At 38.3% G+C, this 18,843-nt stretch overlaps 1 protein-coding gene across 1 annotated transcript in view; it reads left to right on the top strand.

Annotated features, from left to right (window-relative positions):
- PLCG2 (phospholipase C gamma 2) overlaps positions 1 to 18,843 on the top strand; it is a 57,750-nt gene that overhangs the window by 23,533 nt on the left and 15,374 nt on the right. The window contains 17 exon segments of the mRNA XM_052685879.1: positions 1,394 to 1,478; positions 1,929 to 2,012; positions 3,308 to 3,351; positions 4,369 to 4,441; positions 5,614 to 5,715; positions 5,884 to 6,002; positions 6,594 to 6,679; positions 7,648 to 7,768; positions 8,983 to 9,151; positions 11,777 to 11,881; positions 12,076 to 12,165; positions 12,532 to 12,710; positions 13,517 to 13,717; positions 14,952 to 15,071; positions 15,985 to 16,165; positions 17,059 to 17,127; positions 18,078 to 18,187. Of these exon segments, the coding sequence (XP_052541839.1) occupies positions 1,394 to 1,478; positions 1,929 to 2,012; positions 3,308 to 3,351; positions 4,369 to 4,441; positions 5,614 to 5,715; positions 5,884 to 6,002; positions 6,594 to 6,679; positions 7,648 to 7,768; positions 8,983 to 9,151; positions 11,777 to 11,881; positions 12,076 to 12,165; positions 12,532 to 12,710; positions 13,517 to 13,717; positions 14,952 to 15,071; positions 15,985 to 16,165; positions 17,059 to 17,127; positions 18,078 to 18,187 (1,938 nt within the window).

Below are 18,843 nucleotides of genomic sequence, written 5' to 3'. Positions count from 1 at the left end.
TCGTTCTTGCTCCTACAAGGAGTTCTTTTCCAGAGATCTGACGACAGGGAGGAAAGCCAGGAATTTCCTGACTTCTAATCTGGCTTTGGCATAGATTTTGGCTAAGTTCCTTCTTGCTTTGCCGTTTTCTCTCTGTGCAGATGAGTCTCATCTCTGTGGAGATGAGGATCTCTCACAGGGCAGCTGCTTGCAGGGACACAGTGGAATAGAAGTGTTATTTTCATCTAGATGCTTCTTGCTTTTGTTTCTTTCACTTTACTCTGTTCTGATCCCATGTTTGCCTAGAGTTAATGCTTATGAATTGCAGTCGGGGTAGAGGCAGAGCACCTTAGCCTGGTTTTCTTGGGTACTGTTGTTACCCAACTGATGTTGGCTACAGCACCTATAGATGTGTTTGTGTTCTCACCTCTTCCCTACTTCAATTTGCTGCTATGAATCTTTATTCCCTTCATATTCCAGCCTAGGACTTGCACTGGTGCCCTTCACACATCCCATTTTAATTCTGTGACCTCCTTGAGTCCTCATACCTGCCCAAAGTATGAAACTCTGTACTAAGACACGCAGCCTAATTTCTGTTCTTTCCTATCCAAAGACAAATGGAGTAGCAGGCCACTGATATGGAGCTGCACGGAATGGATTGTCTGGTGTATCAACTTGGTGCTGCTGGGTGGATGAAGTCATGCTCTTTCCTTTTTCTCCACCATCTTTATGAGCTTCTAATCACTACTCTTTGCTTATTCCAGCTATGATGCTGTTATGGAGCTGGGTGAGCTCACAAAGCCTTGCTCTCCCTGCAGCTTTAGACTTTTTTCCCGGCCTAACAAGTTCAGTCATATTAACTGAAGGTTTGATGAGAGTCAGAACTGGTCAGTGGAAGCAAAGAAGGAGAGGAGCACAACAAGAGGAGTTGGAGTGACTTCTTGTATCAGCAGGGCACAGTCAGACTGACTCACCTGTACCAGCAGCACACTTAAAGTGTTTAGGCATCTAGCCCCTTTGGAAATCAACCCTCAACCAAGAGTTATAATAGTATTGCCTTAGCTCCTATTTACACCATGAGGATAACTAGAAGAATTGTAATTTGCTTTGAGACAGCACTGTAGAAGGCCATAGTAATAGTAGCTGCAAGGCTGGAGTAAAGTCTGAGGTTGATGAGAGAATGGAAAAATGTGATTGAAATGCCTGTTTGTCCCCTCTAACTAGAAAATGTCAAGCTTGCTCCCATATAGTTGTTATATTTACTGGAGTTTATAATCATAAAAGATGTCCTACCAAAAATGTTTCATTAGTAACATTTTTGTGTTGATTTAAAAATACATCGATAGCTGGCCAGATACAACATAAGTGTTTTATTGTTGTGTTCAGTTTTTTTGCTATATTTTCTCTTTTTCAGTATCAGTCTTAGAGAGCTGAAAGCTATCCTTCCCCAAGTAAACTTCAAAGTGAGCAGCATGAAGTTCTTGAAAGATAAATTCGTGGTAATGACCTGTTAATTTTAATCTGTTTTGTATTGTCTGATAGATGTTGATATTTCTGTTCAAGTAACTCTATACCCTTTTTTGTTATTGTGTACAGATAATTACATTATATTCACATTGTTCATTAATTTCTAGTTTTGACTTTGCCTGCATGTAAGTCTTTAAGAAAATACAGACATAACTTTCACTCTCTTTGCAGACACTACTTCATTCTCAGTAAGGGTACAAAACCAAATGTCAGGGTGCAAACCAAAAGGACAAAAATCCAATTCCCTCTCTTCCCCCCCAGTATTAAAAAGTAATAATCCCCAAATGTAAAAAAAAATGAAATCAGATGGAATTCAATGTGTGTGATGGTGGCAGCAAAAGTAGAAGTAACTTGTATGCTGTGCAAATGCTGTGCAAATTTCATGGAACTCTCAATTCGTTTCATGCAACTTTCTGTTGTAGGAAATAGGTGCTCACAAGGAAGAGCTTAGTTTTGAACAATTTCATTTGTTCTACAAAAAGATCATGTTTGAACAACAGAAATCGGTAAGTTTTTTAATGAGTAGTCTTCATAATGTTAAACTGATTGATCAGATTAAAGAGGGAATGCTATTCTTGTAACAGCAGAAAGCAATATAGTACTGTGCTTGACGTCTGGGCAACAATCACCATCAGCAATTGGCTTAAGAAGATGAATAATGGCATTTCTAAGAATAACTTTTCTTGTGAGATTTTGATGGTAAACAGAACGTCTCCAAATAGATTTTGGTAATCTCTTTACTGATAGATGCAATGATTTTTCATACTTCTAGTGATTTTGAACCACATCATTCTGTAAATCACTGGGATGTATCCTAAATATCAAATAACAGCAATTGTTCTCCTTTGGCTCATGCTCAGAAATTACAAGCATGCTTCAGGTGCTGCTTGGGCAATATGAATGCGGTGGAATAACTGCCTGACTGTCATTTTCTTGTGTTAATTGCATAGTTTGATAAGGCTGGTGAAACCTGCATATATTTAGGGCCTCTGAAAATTAGGAACTCTGTGCAACTGTGAAGTCAACCTATTTGAAATTACTTGCATGCATGTCTTTACTGATGATGAATGTATTGTTGATTCAACTTCCACTTGTTAAAAACAGAAACATTGAGAATCAGTGCTGTTTCTTTTTGGCAGCAGTGCTTTCTTGTGCTACTTAAAAGTGATGCTGAAATTATTTCGAATTAATAATCTCTGTTTACTGTGAGGATTTTGGCTTTAGTCATGAAAATCTAGTTAATTAGCCTGAGTAGAAAGCTGAAGAGTAAAACACAAAATAAGATTACCTGACTTCTTAGACTCTGGTTATCATCCTGTGTGGAACATTTCAAAGAAATCCTCAGTTTGCTCAACAACTGCTACGATTCAGTTGATAAGTTTCCCGTGATCTCTTGCTAGGTTGCTCCAAGCTGGAAGCAATATAGATTCTAAATTCAAATGAACAAATATGATGGAAGATATGCAATTCAGTTTTATGTGGGATATAGAGCAATAAGAGCTCCCCAGAAAATTGACTGGCTGTGTGTGTGAGGTCTTTTATCAATAGCACATTTTCTGCTGCTGCTATTTGGGCCATCATGAGCCAAAATCTCAGCTGCATGTGCAGTAGTCAAACCCCAGTTCAAATCTGTTCCGTATTGTAATGATTTTATGACACATATTTACGATGAAGTTCATCAAGGCTGATATGCAATTGTCCACCTTGGATGGGGTTAGATGGAAAATGTCATATTCTCTTATTTTTTATCTTACCTCCTTACCTCTTCTCTCTCCCCACTCTCTCTTTTTTTTTCTTTAAGATTCTCGATGAATTCAAAAAAGATTCCTCTGTGTTCATTCTTGGGTGAGACTCCTCATTTGTATTATTTCTCCGAGTATACACATGGCTGCAGTGCTGCAAGATGTTTTTTAATTAAATCACAGTTTTTTGTTCCTGTTCTGTAGTAAGTGAAAAGGAAAGATGCATCTTATTGTATTCAGAAAAGTGAATTTATCATGGAAGTACATTCTGAATACTGTTTGGTAAATGTTTTTACTCAGAGGGTGGTGGCGCACTGGAACAGGTTGTCCAGTGAGGTCGTGGATGCCCCTTCCTTGCAGGCATTCAAGGCCAGCCTGGATGTGCTCTGGGCAGCCTGATCTAGTGGTTGTTGACCCTGCCTGTGGTGGGGGGGATGAAAATAGATAATCTTTGAGACCCTTTTCAACCCAGGCCATTCTGCGATTCATTCTGTGATACCTTCTGGCTAGAAAAATGGCATAGATTTGAATAAGGAAATTGACCTACCTTCAGATTTTATTAAAAAGAGACTGGAACTTGTATAGGACAATTTGCTGGAAAAACTTTAATCTGGAGAGCTGTGGTACGCAGGCTTTGCCTGGACTCAAGCAGAATGCTGACACTTGCCTCCTTTTTCAAGAAGGTTTTGCCTTTCACAGTAGATCATCTGAATAATACATGGAGGGAGTTATTTATGGAAGTGGGGCTCTGTGGTGATTCAAAAGAATGATCTCTCCATATGCCTCAAATAAACTTAATACCCCTGTGAAGTGAATGCTGTTCATATGCTACAAAACAGTGAACAGAGATTCAGTACTTTTCTTGGCGAATCACTATCAGAAATATATCAAGAATGTAGGAGGTTTAAGGGCTCAAAATGTAGTGATAATACAACATTACAAACCTAATCTAAATTCCACTGCGGTTATAAAAAGTTTCTTAGTGCTAGCTGCACATTTATACTGCAAATGCAAAATAGAAATCCCAGTCATCTTCTGCTGTAACATCTGACGACACTTTTTCTGTTGTTTCTTTAGCTTCACTTTTTCTTTCTTACTCCTTTTCTTTATTTTTTTTAAGAAATACTGACCGTCCAGATGCTTCAGCAGTTCATCTCCATGACTTTCAGAGGTTTCTCCTACATGAGCAGCAGGTGGGAAAGTTGTAGAAGTTGTGAGTTACTTTTTCTTGAGCTTGTCTCTCAGAATTGCACGTGGCTTTAAAAACAACAACAAAACAACCCACGGAAAAGTTATGTCGTAGTATTACATCTGACATATATCAAATTCTGGGTTTTGTAAAGATTTCTCTTTATTCATTGCCACTGAATTTCACAAGAACTATTGTTTATCCATGTAAAGACTCTAAGGGTGCACTAGAGGAAAATAGGATAAATGAGGGTCTTCATTTAGTCATGTAGATAAACAGAAAAGTTTGGAAATAAACGCTGCATGGTAGCCTGACCTAGTTAGAGCTGTCACCACGGATTCATCTGGGTATTACCGTGTCCATGGCCCCATTTTGTCAGCTCATAAATAAAAGCTGAGCTGACTGCCTACATTCAAGTTAATTTTCTTTTGAATGAGGCTAGTCTGGTGTTCAATTCCAGCAAGCAGATAACGATGGAGGCAGGAGTTAGATCTGTCTTCGTAGTCTTCTGTGATCTTATTTAGCACAGACATTGTGGAAGAAAAATTATAATTCAATATATAGGCCAATCTTTAAGGCTAGACATTGATAAAAGGATATGATGGAGTGACTCTCAGGGGAGTTGGAGCTGACGATCCTTGAGGTCCCTTCCAACCCAAGCCATTCAATGAGTCTGAGACTACTGCTGGAATCAGTCTGTGTTCTGGTTCTCTATCATTATGCCTTTTACATAGTGTGGTATTTTCTAGTCACTGCTAAATTCCAGATTTGCAAATATGATTGAAAATTCAGAGGTGCACTTCCTGTATAAAGTTGCTAGTTTCTATTTCTCTTATTTCACTGTGTTAAAAGGGCATTCAGATTGCACTTAGAAGTGAAAAGAGGTTGTTAAGGCATATACTCACAGGAGGCCACATTTTCCTGTGTGTATGTGTATATATGTAGTGTGTAAGTCGTGGGCATTCAGTATAAATGTACTTGACTGGAAAACTTGTTTCCCTCCTGAGCAACTCCTGAGAAACTCCTTCGATATGTGCATACAACAAAATGCATTGGCAGTAAGATAGCTGAGTGGTTAATTATGTCTATCTGTAGGCCTCCCTGTTATTTATTGAATTTTATATAGCATATCACCACATCTAAAGCTGTTTTCTACTTTATTGTTATAATTTGAAGGAATCTTGGGCACAAGATCTGAGTAAAGTCCGAGAACGAATGACTGAGTTTGTAGATGACACTATGAGAGAAACTGCTGAACCCTTCCTCTTTGTTGATGAGGTAAGATGACGATACTTTCTAATAGTTCTTACAAACATTTTTCTTTCACTGCTAGCACTTGGTTTCTTAATGGGTTGACAGAACCTGTAGGATGCTTCTGCTACATTGTTGGATTTCTTTTAGTCTTGTATGGTCAAAACATTTGAATTCTGTCTCCTTGTATTTTAGTTCCTCACTTACCTTTTCGCAAAAGAGAACAGCATTTGGGATGAGAAATATGATACAATAGATGTGCAGGACATGAATAATCCTTTGTCCCACTACTGGATTTCTTCCTCTCATAACACGTAAGTTACCAGAAGTCCCACTGTTTATCCCCATTCAAGCAGACTTGGCACACGTTAGGAGGAAGTAAAACCTTTAAATTATGATATCCAGAAATGCATTTTCTGGTTGTGTGAGATCTTCCTGAAGTGTGTAAATGTGGCAAAGACAGCTTCTGAGATTCCTTTCTCCTCTTCTTTTACTGTCTTACATAGGGTTTGAGATACGATTGAGCTCTTCTGCAAAAATCCTGAATCCTGTTACAAAATAAGCCTTGAGCTCAAACTGTTCCAGAAATGAAAGATATTGAGTGAGCTTCAATTTTTCCAAGCTCTGACAGACTTTTTGAGGTCATGTTAACATTATTTGTACCTGAACTTAAAAATGCTGTAATGACCCACTTGTCCTGTGGAAAAATTCTGTACTACTATTGTGACTTGAAGAGCATCTGGTTCAGTAGAATCTGGCTATTCTGCAGCAAATTCTTGAAAAAGAAGTCAGTAAAATCAACATATTGCCTTCATAATGGAAGAAAACATTTTGCCTAGTGGGTGAGTGGGAACTGATTGAAATTAATTGCCTGTGTTCTCTTGCAATTTTCCCCTATTCCTTAGATATCTGACAGGAGACCAGCTTCGAAGTGAATCCTCCACTGAAGCTTACGTCAGATGTCTTAGAATGGGATGCCGATGTATTGAGTGTAAGTAATGAGTTCATGGAGTGGTTTATAACAAGTTCTCCTTATAAGCACTGTTTCTCTTGTTTACTAAAAAAGAACTGAAATAAAGAACTAGGTGTTTTGTTGTTTTTTTTTTTTAATTGAAGTTAGTCACATTCAAACACCTGTTCCCTAAGTTCATTTTTGTCATGTCTCATTATTACCCTGTTTACTTGCTTGGTTCTTCTTCCCTTGGAATTCCAAGACAGTCTGTCTAAATCTCATCTCACTGTACACAAGCTATTCAATCTTTGTTTGCAGTATGAAAGCATAAGATTTAAATTTGGATTACTTGTTGTTCAGTGTAGATGCATAAAAAGTTTATTTGCCTTCATCATAATATAGACAATCCTAAATCTCCAGATTTTCATAATTTTGTAGTATTTGTCAGCTTGTTTAATTTGCTTGCAAAGCAATTGATATCTTGGTATTGTTCTCCACTAACTCATTATCCTTCTTCTACCCCTGTATTTGTTTATCTTTTTGAAAGGTTTGACTAGAATTTCATGTTATTTCACCAGTTTCTTGATATGCTAGTTTTTTGGTGAACATTTGTAATAATTAACAAGAGGCCCCTTTCAATTTGAGAAGTACAAAACCGTGTCAAATTAGAGCTTTGGGGTTGAAGTCATCAAAACAAATACGCTCCTAGCTTATTGGGATGTATTTCTCCATGGAAAGCTCATGTAATCTAGTAAAAAGACAGGTAGCTGCCTGAGTTTCCCTTTTTCAGATTCTCAGGTAAGAATGCTTTGTGAAAAAAATTGTATTCTGTTTTCTTGGTAGTGCTCTTAGTGAACTTAATTGCCTCTCTGAGAAAGATTAATTCAACAAATAGAATATTTTATTAGAACTCAGTGTATGACTCAGTGTGTGAAACCGAAGGACTGGATGTGCATTGTATTGTTTCTACTGCTTGATGTCTTCATTTTTCCTCTCGTCTTTCCCAGTGGACTGCTGGGATGGTCCTGATGGGAAGCCCATCATTTACCATGGATGGACACGGACAACAAAGATCAAATTTGATGATGTAGTGCAGGCAATCAAAGATCATGCTTTTGTTGCATCTGAGTAAGCTTTGATTTATTTTCCTTAATCTTGTTTTTGAATGCTGAGACTTTCCTGAACTATTTCCATCTGTGATTTGAAGAGAAAAGAAATAAAGGAAGAATGAAATCGTAGTCTTCCTCGTTACTGCCAAATATAGATTTTTTTAATTGATTCAGTTTTGAGTAAAGCGAATACCAGTCTCTTTGCTTAGGTCTTCTTTTATTGAATTGAAATATGAAACTTCAAATTCTGAATAGTATGTCTTAAACTAACAAAAAACAAGAAGTGACAAGCTACTTATCTGTTGGGTTGCTTGTAGGGAAGATGATAGAATTCATTGATCCATAACTCATAATTCCTGAACTGGCAATGTGAGTTTAAATCTGCACTTCTGCTGTGCACTTCTTCTAAACCTCGTGCCGAGATGTCCTTAACAAGAAAATTGGGAATGAATGAGGGCTACCAGTCTTCTGATTTTTCTCTTTATCAACTGGACATAGAGGACAAGGATTAATTTCTTAAACACGGGAGGCATACTTGTGTTAATGAAAACTGTAGGGCAAGTTGGTTTCATCAAACCATTAGAGTGGTGTGATGCTTTCCCTACATTCATTAAGGGATAGGCTTCTCAGGAGGAGTATCAAAGCATTTTCTGAATGTGCAGGGACAATTATAAAAGCCAAAGCTCATTGGAGATTAAAGCACTGAGAAATGTGAAGGACAAGAAAAACTTCTGCAAGTAGAACTGCAACAAAAGGAAGATTAAGAAAACTGAGCCTTCTGCTGAATTGGACAGGAGACTTACAGAGAAGATTAAAGTGCTCTATATCTTCTTTGCCTTAGTTTTCAATATTAGAGTCAGAGCACGTGATGTCCAAGGGTAGGCTCACAGAATTAAGTTTGTTTAATTTGTAGAAGAGATTAATGAGAGAGACTGGTTGCTGTCTTCTGACACTTAGGAAATATTTGTCCTTGCCTCTATTCAAAACTTGGTAGGACAAAGCTTTGAGCAGCCTGATCTAACTTAGGAATTGGGCCTTCCTAAAGAAGGGGTTTGGAGTAGGTGGTTTCCAGAGGTGCCTTCTGACCGTATCTGTTGTGTGTATAATGTCTCCTTTTGCCATCTTGTTTGCTTTAAAGATTTTCTTTATTTGGGAGTTGAGATAGGGTGGTGTTTTCCTTGCCTTCTCAGTTGGAGCAAGAGGAATGACTTCATTCGTCTGTTTTCTTCAAAGATACCCAGTCATTCTGTCAATTGAAGAGCACTGTAGTGTGGAACAGCAGCGACACATGGCCAAAGTGTTCAAGGAGGTATTTGGGGATCAGCTTTTAATGAAACCTGTTGAGGCTAGTGCAGATCAGCTACCGTCACCAACTCAACTGAAAGAAAAAATCATCATCAAGGTAAGTTTGTGTTGTGTGCTAGTAGATAAAGGGGGAAGACAAGCTGGAGCAAGAGTACTTCTTTGGAGTTCACAGCTTAATCATTGGTTTCTATTGAAGAGACAAGAAACCCCATTCCAATCTGCTATGTTGGATGGAGTTCTGTAAAAATGCATGCTGAAGTGCTTGCTGGTAGTTTTCTTTACAAGTATCGATAATTTACGTGCAAGATGGAACGTCAGCTCTTTTCTAAAGGTCTTCCACCTTCTGAAATGCCATTGTTAAATTCTAGCAAGACTTAATTGCTGCAGAGGCTCCCAGACTTCTTAAACAATTAGTAGTGGGCTAAAAATATTGAAAGTATGTTCTTGGATAGAAAGTAGGCTTAAGGTCAGCTGTTTTTTCAAAGAATGCCTGACCTTCACGTGAAACCTAAAGCACTTGCAGGCTGATATAAGCTGTCAGGATTGCTTGCTTTGCAAACTGCAAAAATTGATTGGTGTTTACTAACTCAGTTTTTACACATACAGTTTTGTGATCCACTTCTTAAAGACTGCAGTGCTTCTTTTGGAAGGCATTCACTGTGAGGGTCTCCTACCTGCTAGGCAATACTGATGTTTTACTTGGTAGTCTAATGCAACAACGTGAGACATAAAATTGAAAGAAGTTGTCTTAGATTGAAACTGCAATAGAACTTTTTTGAAAGGCAAAATTAGGTGGATAATCTGAGGCTGCTCTTGATCTTTTCAGTGAAATAAAAATGAGCTTTTTGCCCATGTTTTTGTTTTCCAGCTCTTGTCACAGTACTATGTCCCATGTACTGAACTGCAGAACAAAAGAAACAAGGGTAGATGGGTATAAGCATAGTTCTTTAAAGTAGGACTGGAAATGATAGAACCCCACTGTGAAGTGCAGAAGAGCAGGAAGTAGAAAGTCTAAATTTATGTTTAGTTTTCTCTTTTTTTTCTTTGTTTAAGCTGTCTTATTACCATGCAAAGCATAGAAGGGGAATTGTATAGACACATGAATAAATAACGTGACAGATCTGATTTAAAGGGAATTTCAAACTTTGCATGAGAACATCCATATCATTCTTTCCTCTCGAAAACAGCATTGGAGAGTTTTTATAAACAGATCAGCACCTGTCAGTAAGCTAGTTGTGTTATTTGGCTTTTGCCTGGCAAATGTTGTCAGTAAACAGAGTCGATTCCTGCTCTAAGGGCCTGTGGGATTTTTCAGATAAGCCTGTCAAATTGAAGTCTTCCTATAGTAGAGTTTGCAGAACTGAATGTATTTGAGAACTACTACCTATGAGAGGATTAATCTTGTCATTAACTGCAGTTTAAGTATTTGATATTATCTTTAGCCCCTTGAGCCTCTGTTTTTCACAAGCCCTTTAAAGATAGTAGATATTGCTGAGCCTCACCCTTCAACATAGCTTGCATTGTGTTGTTTCAGCATGTAGTTAAATGAGAGTGTACTGAAAGCACACTGATCACCTACAGCTATTTCTAATGTACTTTTAAAGAAACAATGTTCTTACAAGAAGGAAATTACAGAAGTTGCAACAAGTACTGCTCTCTAATTTTTTTTGTGGGTTTTTTTTTCCTTTTTTTTGCTCTTCATGCTGTGGCCAGCCTTTTCCTTCTTTTACAGTCTGCTTTCAGAATAGTCCAGCTATTGCAATTTCATCTGCTCAACCTTTTCTCCAAGGATTTGCTCTGTGGGCTGTATTTGATTGCTTTCTTCTCTTTCCTATCATGCCCTGTCATAAGCTTTTCATTGCTGCATTGGGATTGTCTGAAGCGTCATGTCATCATTTTTCATTGAAACTGAGGACTTTTTTCAGTGTGTATATAGCAGGAGTTAGGTGTGAAATACTTCTCAAGGGTACTGGCTTGTGCTTTTCTGTCAGCCAAATTGTGTGCTGCATGAAAACCCCATGAACTTTAGTAGCTATGCATTGAGAGCTGTCTTCCCCCACCCCCTACAAGCACTGGTGCTGTTCCTGACCTTGCAGTAACTTGCCCTTCTTGTTCATCCATCTAGTATCTTTCAGACTGCTTGAATCAGTTACTTGAATAAGTAATTCTGCTTGGGCTAAATTGCGTAGCACTGCTCAGGTCTTTGCTGGGTTTACCTCTTTCTGCACTGGCGTAATAGTGTGCTCCATAGACTAGGATTTAGGTGGCAAGGAGAAAAAGGTAGAACTTAATCCCTTTCCATAAAATATTTCGCTTCTGATAACTTTTGTTCTAGGACAGTGTGCTTCATTTTATTTTTTTGTTTGTTTTGTTTTTGTTCCTTATTTCCTGATCTATGCAGAATCTGTCTTATCTGGTCCTTATTTCTTGTTATGCAAGTGTCCCCTAAGGAATTGTGAGCTTATCAGTTTCTTCATTGCTTGAATGATACCTGTACTATCTTTTAAATCCTTGCTTTGACATTTAAATCTTAAAGATAAATTCCACTACTGTTAAGTAAGGCTTTGTGGAACAGCTGCTGTTCTGGTAATACTATAGAAAGCTGAGCAAAGGAGGGAGATAATTCCAGTAATACTGAGTATGTGAGATTGTGTGATCACCTTTGCATGTAATTCTGTATGACTGTAATTTATACACTGTCTTTTTTTCCTTTTCTTTTTAGCACAAAAAACTGGGGCCAAAGGGAGACATTGATGTCAACCTGGAAGACAAGAAAGAAGAAAAGAAGCAACAAGGAGAACTTTACATGTGGGATGCAATAGAACAGGTACAGCTTATATGATGTTTGCTATGGTTTGCTACTATGCTGTGTAATACTGGAGGAAGTGTACATGAGTTTTCTTGGTATTTGTATCCTCAGTTCATGATACGATTGAGGGGAAATTTGTTTGGTGCTGGAAATTGTCACTTAGAGTCTGACTGTTATTTTCTTAATAAGTTTTAATCTCTCTCAACTTTTAGCAGTGGACTCGGCACTACTGTGCTATTGCTGATGGAAAGCTTTCATTCAGTGATGTCATAGAACAGAATGCGGAGGAGGATCCATCAAAGGTGATGGCTATTTTTTATTACTTGTTTTCTTTTTAATCTCTCATTTTATTGTTAGCAGATATGTATTTCTTATGTTGACATTATTGAAGTTTGGGAGAATCTGTATCTGACAGTATGTGTATCTACAAATAAGTTTTTGAAAAGGGATCTTTGCCAAGTACTCCAGTTCTCTCTGTTTTTAATAAAAAATATATATTTTTTCCCTTGGCTAATTGAGGACATACAAATGACGAGTACAAAGACAAAGAAAAGTGATTTTGATAGTTACATTTTAATGCTGATGTATCCAATCCAAGTTCTTATATGCCTTTGACTAAGAATTATTAATTAGAAATGGACAATAAAAATTCTTATTTTATGGTCTAGGAGGTAAAACGTACTGAACTGCACTTAAAAGAGAAATGGTTCCATGGAAAAATGAAAGAGGGGAGAACAACTGCTGAGAAGCTGCTCCAAGAATATTGTGCTGAAATGGGTGGCAAGGATGGGACATTCCTAGTTAGGGAGAGCGAGGCTTTCCCCAATGATTGCACCCTGTCATTCTGGTATGGTGACTGTCATAAAAACTTTGTATAAATTTTTTTTATCATATTGCATTACATAAAAATATGTATCTTGTAAATATATGTTTGTATCTGAGAGGAAGTAAGAAAATAAGTAGTTTTTATTTATCAGAATGGTACTGATTGGATTTGACAGAGTATTGCTGCATTGAACTTTGATGCACAGAATAGCGCCTTACAGCAGAGCAGGCTGCACTTGAAGGGTTGCAGTTATCAAGAGGGGACTGACTGCTGATCTGTTTTTCCTTTTCTCACATTTCTACCGTCAGGATGCAGGATTTGTTACTTCTTCTACAAATGGGCCAAAACTTGATCTGGCATAAATTACAAGTTTCCACACTGATCTGCCATTTCCACGCTCGTGGCCTTGGTTAGCAGAGATTTCTCTTTTCAATGAAAATATCCACTGGAGGGAAAATAATAAATAATTCTGCATGATAATTTGTTGGGTGTGGTTTTGGTTTTGGTTTTTTTTTTTTGCTCTTTGCTGAGGGAGGAGTCTTTGACGTGGATTTCTGAGCCATCAGAGTTGTCAGAAGAAATTCTGAAGGAGTGTTTGCGACATTTTGAACAACTGTGTACTGACAAATAGTATTTTGGGGATTGCGATAACACTTGTCAGGATCTTTGTAGCTGTTGCTGCTTAGGTTATTTTAAGAGATAATACAGTTTTCTTGCCTTTTCACAAGTTTACCAAGTAGATAACTATTAATGGGCGAGGAAATGCTTAAGAATAAAAGCTGTTATAATGCCTTTCTTTCCTCTTATCCCCCTCTTTGCTTTTTTAGGAGATCAGGTAGAGTCCAGCACTGCCGTATCCGTTCTTCAAGTGATGGGGACACTGTGAAATACTACCTGACAGACAACGTCACTTTTGATAGCATCTATGATCTCATTCAACACTACAAGGAGGTCCACTTGAGATGTGCTGAATTTGAGCTGCGTCTGACTGACGCTGTGCCCAATCCCAGCCCTCATGAAAATAAAGAGTACGTACAACAGAAGGCAAGCAGCAGGGCTGTGATCCTACAGAGTATTTTGCATTTCTTATATGATCTTGGATTTTTGCTCAGAAGATTCTCCAAATTCAAGAGCACGCCTGAGTGTTGGTTGTTTGTGGATGTTAGAGGAGTAAACCTCCTTGAGAGATGGCAAATAAGATCACTGACTTTGTCAGAACCTGTTGAAACAGGGCAGTCACTGGGAGAGCAATTTTACTAACAACAACTAGAAAAATCAGTGAGAACTGTATTGCTGTGGAAGTGTGTAATCTCTTCCTTCTCTGCTTAGTGATTTATAGTACCCATTGGGTTGGGTTAGATATTTAGTAGTTGACTGTGATATAGCAACTGTGCCATCTGGAAACTCTTACAACTGGAGCAGTGGGCCCAAAAGAGTTCCTTCCCTAATCCTCACTTCCAGCTGACCCTTGTCAGAATTGGTTAGGCTGACTTGGCCCCATGCTAATTGGAAGTAGCGTAGCTTGATGTTTATTTCCAGCTGCTGTTTACCTGACATAGATCACAGGCAGAGCTTGCTCTTGTTTGATGGGAGAACACTCTCATCACTGCCCTTTGATCTGTTTTCCCTGCAATCAGAAAAAAGAATTCTCCTGTGCTTGAAAAATATAGACCTATGACTTTAAGCTTCTCAATCCACTGTCCACGTCACCAACAGTGATGTTAAATAACACTGCTCCCAGTGCTGATCCCTGAGGGATGCCACTTGTCGCTGGTCTCCACTTGAACATCGGGCAGCATTTCAAATGCAATCACTGAGCCAGTTCCTTATCCACTGAGTGGTCCATCTGTCAAATCTCATGTCTCTCCCTTTTAGAGTCAATTACCTAGCAGGATTAAGGAAAAGCCCAAATACAGATAAATGAAAATACTGTGTCAAAACTGTGATTGTAACTACTGAAAACTGAATGGCAGATGAGAAATAGAATCCAGTGACTTTGCTTTGTGAAGAAACGCTGATTTATGTTTTATCATTGCAGGGAGGCAAGGTGTTCTGCCGCCTTCTTGATGATTTAATCCAAAACAAGCTGTTGTGTTATTTTGTAATAAGATGCTGTTGTAGATGGCAAGGTGTGGAAAATTGAATGCATAATTCTTCTTGTAGTGTTAGAGATTCTGTTGTTAGTAACGCTACCTGTTAGCGTTACTGAATTACATTAGACAGGCTTTGTAATCCTTTGTCCATTTTGATTCTTGACTGTAGTTGGTACTATAGCAACTTGAGTCGAGGAGAGGCAGAAGACATGCTGATGCGAATTCCTCGAGATGGAGCCTTTCTGATTAGAAAGAGAGATGAGCCTGATTCATTTGCCATGACTTTCAGGTAAGAGAAGTCAGGTGTGAATACGTTATTTAATAGCCAGCAGTGTTCTTTTTGTTTGTGTTTTTTTATCTCTCATTTAAAAATGGTCTTTTTTGAGTCATAAAATCATGCTGTCAAATTCTGAGTAATTAGTAAGGTGTGAGAAAGTGTACAACAGTAAATTGTCAATGGAATAAACCTTAATAATTTTATGAAAGTATTTGGGCACCAGTTGCCCCTTTTTCCCAGCGCAGAGCTGTGCATGACCCTTCTTTACTTCCTTGATGTTCCCTGCAACAGAGTGCTGTTTTGAACTTCTTTCTGGTGCTGGTTCAGCAATAATTCTAGGTCCTTACCCTTTGGAAATTCCACCCTGTCATCTAACTGACTCAAATCTGTTTGGTATCTGTCAAAACAGCACTGTTCTCTATCTATTTGTAGGCTTTTATTGCCAGGGAAAATATTTTTGAAGCTCTGATGCCTATAACAATATTAATAAAAAGTATAGAATTACTGTATTCTCCATTGTGCCTTCAAATGAAATTGTGTTTGAGGTGAGTTTGACTCATTGCTTAGGGACAGCAGCAGATCAGCAGCAGTGGATTCCAATGGGACTCTCAGTCTGATTCTAGGCATTTATTTAGTCTGAAAGTGACAGAATACCCCTATGTAGGGGAACAAAATAGGGAAATTTAATCTAGGCAAAAACATGGATTTTTCCCAAGGCCCTGCACATTGTGGGAAAGTCAGAATATCTTTTGGTGGATTTAATCAAGCAAATGGAATTCTATTTCAATAAAAGATGTTTTGGAAGAGGGAGAAACTATTTCACATGGTTAAGATGCATAAAGCAATTTTGGTCTAGTTTGCAGCACTGGTGCTTTCTCTGTGCCAAGTACCAATACCTTTAACAGCACTTGCACTTGTTTCACAGAGCTGAGGGGAAGGTGAAGCACTTCCGAATTCAGCAAGAAGGTCGCCATTTTGTGCTTGGAACATCAGCCTACTTTGAGAGTTTAGTGGAACTGGTCACATACTATGAGAAGCACCCTCTGTACAGGAAAATGAAACTGCGTTATCCCGTGACTGAGGAGCTGCTGGAGCGCTACAGCACAGTAAGTGATGTCCTTTGTATGAGTGCCAGGTGTTTTAGCAGATGGAGTCCCAAGTCTGGGTCTGGTGGAGCTGGGTTTGGTTCTGGCTATGATAGATGTCCTTCAGGGAAGCTTAAGCAGTCTGTGAAATCAAGATGGTTACGCTGACTTCTCTAGAAGTTTTTGAGACATGTGAAGGAAAAAGCTTCATCTTTGTCAACGGAGTGGCTTCTGTTTTCCTCATGATTTGATTAGAAAAGCTCCTCCACGAAGTAGGACATATTGCTCTGTTTCTGATAATAGCCTTACCTGCAGTTGGCCCTCTCTTCTGTTTCTGGAGTAGACAGAAATCTTAAAGATTCTGCTGTGCCTGTCATCCTGTACAGACAGTAGCTTTTACTTCACCACTTTGGAGCTTTCCCAGGGGGGTGTCCTGCTGCCTTTGTGGTAAAAAGTGAGAGGTACCTGGGAGATTTCCCCCAGAGATACCTGTCTGTTTGCTGACTAAAAGGGGAGACCGGATAATTAGCTTAGGATAGATGTCTACTTTTTGGATGGATGTATTTCATGATAAGAGAGCTTCAAACAGGTAACTGACTTGAAAAGCCTGAGATGACCTCATCTGTTTTCAAATGTATGGGTGTTGGAAGGTGCAAGAAAAAACAAATTTGCCATCTTTCAGGAAATTTCAGGTCTCTTTTTTTTCTGTTTCTTCTGGAGAGGCTACAAGGGGCAGAAAGAATTTTAGATCTCGTTGTGTTAATATGGCTGTTCAGCTGTGTTCAACTACAGAGATGAGGAGGGAAGCCAGACACCCGTATTATGATCTTCAGTTTGCACCTCTATTGTCAGAAAGGTATTTTTCTAATTTTTGATTACTGTAATTTACCTTTTTTCCTTTTTTCCATTTTTAGGAAAAAGATATAAACTCTCTTTATGATGTCAAGATGTACGTGGAACCCAGTGAAATCACCCCTACCGTGGTATGTTTTAGGAGAGATGGCCTTCACGTTTTCTCTTAGACTTCTGAAAATGATGAGAATTGTTTGTGGGTTTCCTGTTATCAGTAATGAAAAGGTTAACTGAAAGTGTTAGGCTGCTTGATTTATGGGGGGACTAGACAGCTGAACTTTTGAAGGGTGTGACTTTTTTTCTAATATCTACTCAAAATTTGTACTGACAATTTCTCTGTGCAAATCTTGTATTGATTCACCCGTATTGGGAATTCAGGCACTTCTTGCTATTTAGTCTGTGGAGGTGGCTTGATTTGTACATGTGCTTATTCAGGTATGCTCCAAAATTTAATAACAAGTGGCACAGCAAACATTTCCTTACCTCTAATTCTTGTTATGGTCTCCTATTAGATTCTCCTAAAAGTTCGTCTGATTGTTAATTCAGTGGCTGTAACTTTCTTTCAGTCTTTTTGGCTAATGTATTTACATTGCTACTGAAGAATTTGAGTACTAATAAATTCAAGATAAAGTAATTATTTGTTCTACTGAAACTAGATGCCTTCCTAAAGGAAACGTGAGCAGCAGGATAGCTGATGTGGTTTGGAAGTGCAAGCTCTCTGACTGCTTCTTAAGCCTATGTGCTCCATAGCTGCATTTGAATACATGGAATGGTGATAGATTGACACTTCACTTTTTTTTTTTTTTCCTACAGTAATTACATTGCAGTGCTCTTCAAAAAACAAACAAAACATTTTTTTTCAAGCTGATACTTGAAAAATAGCAGTTAAGTAGCATTACTTGCTTCCAACAATAGATGTCACTATGGAACTTCAGTACTGCGTTTTCTGAGCTTCACAACAACAACAAAAAAGGATCCAATTCCACCTTCTCCTCCACCTCTTAAAAAAAATAAAATTGCATTATTGATCATTTTATGACCTGTCCCCCTAGATGACCTGTTTGCTTTGTTTCTCTTAAAGCCTCAGAGAACGGTGAAAGCCTTGTATGACTACAGAGCCAAACGAAGTGATGAATTGAGCTTCTGTCGAGGAGCTCTAATTCATAATGTCACAAAGGAAACTGGAGGCTGGTAAGGACAAAGATTCCTCGTAGGAGAACTTCTAGTGACTTACTGGATGGGAGAGAAAGATTAAACTTTGGATGGCATGTTTTTAAAAATCTTTGCTTGTTAAATGTGGCCTCATAAATGTTAAAGCTGATATACTAAATGAAAGCAAAAAAACTCAAATGCAAGTCTCCTATTATGTCTTTTGCATTGTTTGGCCCTACAGAACTAACCTCACCTTGCAGAGTCTTCATTATGCCAGTGTATCCCCTATTTCTCCTTTACTACTTTCATACTTCCTTAACACTTTTGTGTTCTGAGAAGTTCTGCATCTGCTATCTTTGTCATCAGTACTGTGTTTCTTCTGCTCTGTTTAGTACTTCTCTGGAATGAAATCCATTTTATTTAGTTGTCGGTATATTTTCCTTTCATAAGTGGTTTTGGTTCTTAGCTGCCTTGCAAATTGCTTGGGAATCTAATATTTCCCTCTAGTTTCTGCAGGGCAATCAACCACATAATAGTATTTTTAGTACTGGAGGGGGAAATGCCTCTTAAGTCATTAACTGTGGTATACAGTAACTGTAATCCCTCTGAAATGATCTGTTACTACAGTTAATGATCACTTTGTTGGATCTTGCAACTACTTAATCACTTATATTTTTGGTGATTGCCAACTAGAG

This window comes from Tympanuchus pallidicinctus, unplaced genomic scaffold, assembly GCF_026119805.1.
Source record: "Tympanuchus pallidicinctus isolate F22 unplaced genomic scaffold, pur_lepc_1.0 scaffold22, whole genome shotgun sequence".
NCBI classification, from domain to species: Eukaryota; Metazoa; Chordata; class Aves; order Galliformes; family Phasianidae; genus Tympanuchus; species Tympanuchus pallidicinctus.
The sequence above is the reverse complement of the archived record's forward strand: the minus strand, read 5'-3'. Positions and strand labels throughout refer to the sequence as shown.